Source organism: Teleopsis dalmanni, chromosome 1, assembly GCF_002237135.1.
Source record: "Teleopsis dalmanni isolate 2A chromosome 1, ASM223713v2, whole genome shotgun sequence".
Taxonomy (NCBI): domain Eukaryota; kingdom Metazoa; phylum Arthropoda; class Insecta; order Diptera; family Diopsidae; genus Teleopsis; species Teleopsis dalmanni.
This window is the reverse complement of record NC_051846.1, coordinates 113,932,226-113,937,520: the sequence shown is the minus strand read 5'-3', so window position 1 is coordinate 113,937,520 and position 5,295 is coordinate 113,932,226. Positions and strand designations below refer to the sequence as shown.

The 5,295-nt window shown below is 34.3% G+C and overlaps 1 protein-coding gene across 1 annotated transcript; it reads right to left on the bottom strand.

Moving 5' to 3' along the window:
• Positions 1 to 2,479: 2,479 nt before the first annotated feature.
• On the bottom strand, positions 2,480 to 4,666 carry LOC119665602. The gene is made up of 2 exons (XM_038074828.1): positions 3,096 to 4,666; positions 2,480 to 2,489 (listed from the first exon to the last, which is right to left on the bottom strand). The coding sequence occupies exons 1-2, from the start codon at positions 4,664 to 4,666 to the stop codon at positions 2,480 to 2,482; spliced, it is 1,581 nt and encodes a 526-aa protein (XP_037930756.1).
• Positions 4,667 to 5,295: the final 629 nt, after the last annotated feature.

Genomic DNA, 5,295 nt, shown 5'->3' with positions numbered 1-5,295 from the left:
ATTCAAATTACAATATTTAAATTTTTCTTTTTTTAAATTAAATTAAATTAAATTTTAATTAAAATTTTAAATTAATTTTTTGGTTTTGTATATTTTTTTTTTTTTTGTGTCTACGGCACTTAAAATATCACGAACATTTGCAAAATTTTGTTTGTTTGTTTTTTCTAATTTTACAAGAAGAAAATTTTTTTTATATTTAATTGTTTATTGGTTCTTAAAGGATCATTTTCACTGATCCTACCGACTGCGCCAGTGACAATTTTTAATAAAAACGATTTTTTGATTTTTGTATAAAAATTTTATTTTGTACCTTGTATGATGCAAGCTTAATTACGACTGACTAAAAAAAGGTTTTACCTGCTTAGCGCAGCAAGTTCTTTTTTTGTTCAATTTAATGATGTTGGGAGAGAGCTTAATGTCACTTATATATATGTATATATATATATATATATATAGTATATATGCATTTTTATATATGATATGCATTGTATATATGCATGTTATCGCATGCTCTCACTTTATAGGGTTAAGTATAAAACAGTAAGTTATTTTGTAAGAGAAAATATAGAGAACAAGTTAGAATTTAAATTACGATCTGAGCAAGCTTTGAGTAAAAAGCTTTATTTGTAAGCTCAGACCATTTGAATATAAAAGCAAGAGCATCGCTCACTTTGTTGGATTTTGTCGGCTAAGCATTTTAGAGTAAATATCGTAATATGTAGAACGTTAAAGTTTTCATTTTTAATTTTAAGTTAGTTTTAAGTATTCATTCTTTTGTACGGTTTTAAGAGGGTTAGAAGCGAATTCTACCCATTAATAAATATATTTTTTTAAAACATTTAACCGAACACGAATGAAATAATTGGCGCCCGAGCAGGGACACTCGTCACAATTGCGGAAAAATAAAAAGTACGCGACGCGAGTGTAAAATAAAAAATTCCTGCAATATATAACACCCGATAACAAAGGTGTTTGCAGTGGATTAGAAACTAACAAGTATCCTAATAAAGGAGAAAAGAAAACATTGAAAAAAGTGTTATACGTAAAGTGATCAAAGTGCTATTTGAATAAAACATTTGGTGAACTAATAAAGTGAATAACAAAGTGGTGAAAAATTAAAAGTAACCCAAAAAAGGTTAAATCACAGAAAAGCCAAATTTAATAATAAAGAATCGCACAGTCACGAACACTAATCAAAATAATTTAACAAGAAAGTGACTTAATATAATCAGCCGCTTGAAATAAATTATTCATAAACTGTCAACCTGAACTGAGTCCAAGGTATACAGGAAAGCAGTGGTCCCGATATAAAAATAATAAGTATCCTCATAAAAGAGGAGAAGAAATTTAAAAAATATATATAACAATAAAAACAACAAATAATAACAATAATACATAACTCAGGATGGGAGATATCATAAGCGACGAGGAAGCCCGCAGGATTCAACTGTTGATACAGGAATCAACCGATCGGGAGAATGAGAATATGGACGATGATCACAAAGCCGTCCTAGAACAATTACGAAAACGATCAGCAGCCGCTAAAGTAGATCAACATTTGAAAAATCAAATTTTGAACGAAGAACGCGAAGCCGTCCTAGAACAATTACGAAAACGATCAGCAGCCGCTAAAGTAGATCAACATTTGAAAAATCAAATTTTGAACGAAGAACGCGAAGCCGTCCTAGAACAATTACGAAAACGATCAGCAGCCGCTAAGGTAGATCGGCATTTGAGAAATCAAATTTTGAACGAAGAACGCGAAGCCATCCTAGAGCAGTTACGAAAGCGATCAGCAGCCGCTAAGGTAGATCGGCATTTGAAAAATCAAATTTTGGAAGAACTCAAAGAAATTAAAAAATAATAATATAAAAATTTATTATTTTATACAAAAAGTGAAAATATTCGCGATACTAAAAATTAATAATAAATCGATATAAAATAAAATTACGATAAAATAAACACAAACATTTTCATTAAAAACATAAAATAAGTGTTCAAAAAAGCGGTATTGAATAAATTGAATGATTTGAAAGGAATAAAGGCAATTAAAAAAAGAAAAAAAAAACTATTTTTGAACAAACAATATTGAAAATAATGTTTTAAATAACTGTACTACAGTCAAGATAATTGATCCAAAAACCAATAAAAATATGGCCATTAACTAAAAATCGTCAATAGACGAGCATCAACAAGAATTACAGATTGTACAATGGACTACACAAGGTCTTACAACAGAACAACATCATCACTCTCAGGAACATCATTTGCCACATTCCTAACGAATTGGTAGAGGTATTCGTTTCATAAGAAAATAACAATAATGAATAATTGAATTTTGTACAATGTATATGACTAAAATATGTAAGATATGTTCTAATACAATTTACATATACTTATAAAACTTAAATTATTACCAAGAAATAATATAATAATTCTTACACTTAAAAAAAAAATGTACATGAATCTGTTGAAAGCTTTAGAAATATCTAATATAAAATTAGCATAAAAATTCGAATATTAATAGCTTAGCAAAAAAATATTGTAAATTATAAGCGTTTTTATAATTGGATTTTATGATCTTTATTTCAATTTCTTTAACACAATGTAAATTATAAACGTTTTTATAATTGGGTTTGATTTCATTTAATTTATACAATTGAATTTATACAATTTCGGTTATTGATTGTTTAATCACTTTTTTATGTGTACCCGTGTGTTGACACGTTCGCGATCGAAAAACAAGAGACAGAATCAAACCAACGGAGTTTACTTGCAGCCCAAAAAATATAACAAAAAAATTGCTCATCTCGAGCGCAAAAACAAAAGGCAATAAAAACAAGACTTAGAACCGTTGGTTTGATTACATCTTATACAGGGTTAGTTAGATAAATTAATTAACCATATATATTAAACATATAAAATATTATATATGAATTATATAATATATTAATTATAATAATTTAATTATACAATATATGATTTAAAATAGATTAAAATATAATAAAATATAATATATAAATCATATAACACATCAATTATAATAATTCTACAGAATCCTACAATATTAACAATTTGACTTTAACCGCTCTAACATCCCGCCCCCCTTGAAAGGATTTTCAATTGGTAATAGTGCGAGTTTGTGGATTGGACGCCGTATTACTCCTTTTGGGGTTTGCACATCAACAACACGAACCAAATTATCTGGACCCCTGATGCAATGCACGATTCGGCCCATCAACCAGCGTTGTGGAGGCATATTGTCTTCATGGATTAAAACCAGAGCCCCCTCGGTGATGTTAGATTGTTCTTCTGTCCATTTGGTGCGTATCTGCAGCTCATTCAGATAGTCTCTAGACCATCTGCGCCAGAAGTGATGTTTGACTGCGGTTATACGAGACCATTTATCAATTAATGAAGCAGCTTCATACTGAGGACTTGGTTCAGATAAAGTTTTGAGCGGCCCACCGATAAGAAAATGTGCTGGCGTTAGCGCTTCATAATCGCTCGGGTCACAAGAATGAGGTGTGATTGGTCGCGAATTTAAGATAGCTTCGATTTCAATCAGTGCTGTTCCAAGCTCCTCAAAGGTGAATCGAGTATTTGATAATGTTCGATACAGATGGCCTTTCGCGCTTTTTACAGCCGCTTCCCATAGACCTCCAAAGTGAGGTGCTCGGGGCGGTATAAAATTGAAATTTATGAATTGGTTGCTGCAAAAGGTCTGCAGCATCACTTGATTAGACTTCTCGAAAAACATTCTTTTTAACTCTGCTAGTTTGTTGTTAGCCCCAACGAAGTTCGTGGCGTTGTCGCAATAGATGTCTGATGGTAACCCTCGTCTACCGATTAACCTTTTCAGTGCTGCAATAAATGCCTCCGTAGATAAGTCTGACACGGCTTCTAGATGAGCTGCCTTTGTAGACAAACAAACGAACACGGCTATATAGGTCTTATATGGAACCCGTCCCCGAATTCGGAGATACGTTAATATCGGACCGCAAAAATCTACCGCAGTACGCGCGAATGGACGGCTTGGAGTGAGGCGTTCGATTGGGAGATTACCCATCATTTGATTAAGTAGTTTGGGTTTATAACGCACGCAGTGAATACACGAGTGCACGACTCGGCGTGCAATTTCTCGAATATTAATTATCCAGAAGTTTAGTCGAGTAAGGGCAATTAGTGCTTTTGCGCCTGCATGATAGTTGCACAAGTGTATATGCCGAACATAAAGTTCCACAAAATAACAGCCCTTCGGCAACAAAATAGGGTGACGTTGGCCTACTGAGATGTCACTCAGCTCGAGGCGACCTCCCACCTTTAGTAATTGATAACCGAATACATTGTCCAGGAAGGGATTTAGATGCTTTAATGTACCTTCGGCTGGGTTCCCTCGTTGTAGGCGTTGTATATCAATTTCGAAGAATTGCTGTTGGATGACCCAAATAATACAGTGCAATGCCTTTTGTAGCTGAATAGGTTGGAGGGTACATTCTCCGTTCTTCAATTTATTCTTGGTTACATGATAAAAACGCTGTACCTGCGCTATTACTCGTAGCATCTTAGTGTATGAACTATATCTTGACAATACCTGTAATACGTAGTTGTCTTCATTTGTGTTAACGAATACAACCTTTCGCGTCTCTTTATTGACTTCTTCCATATCCAGGTTGTGACATTTCAAATGCGGCCAGTATTTATCAGCGAGTAACAAAAATTCCGGCCCCGTAAACCAACAAGACTCTGATAATTGGCGGATGTTACAGCCGCGCGACACAACATCTGCCGGGTTGGATTGGGTAGGAACGTGTCTCCATTGCCCATTTGCGGTAATATCTTGAATTTCCGCTACTCGATTGCCAACGAATGCAGACAGGGTTGATGAGTGCTGCTTCAACCAATGTAATACAATCTGTGAATCAGTCCAAAAAAACGTTTCACCCTTAAATTGCGCAAATATTGGTTGGACCTTCTGATACAGTTTGGCAAGAAGTAAGGCACCACAGAGTTCTAGTTTAGGTAGCGACTTCCGCTTTATAGGTGCCACACGGGATTTTGCAGTAAATAGCTTGACCGTCACCTTACCTGATGTGTTTTGTGATCGGAGAAATATGCAGCAACCATATGCGCGTATTGAAGCGTCACAGAAACCGTGTACATCAACCTGTTGATGGTTTATGGATAGGCAGTACCTCGGCACCTTAACCGATGAAAGCGTTGTAAGATCTTGAATAAATGTTTTCCAAGCTGAGTGAAGATTTTGAGGGACTGACTCGTCCCAGTCCACACGCA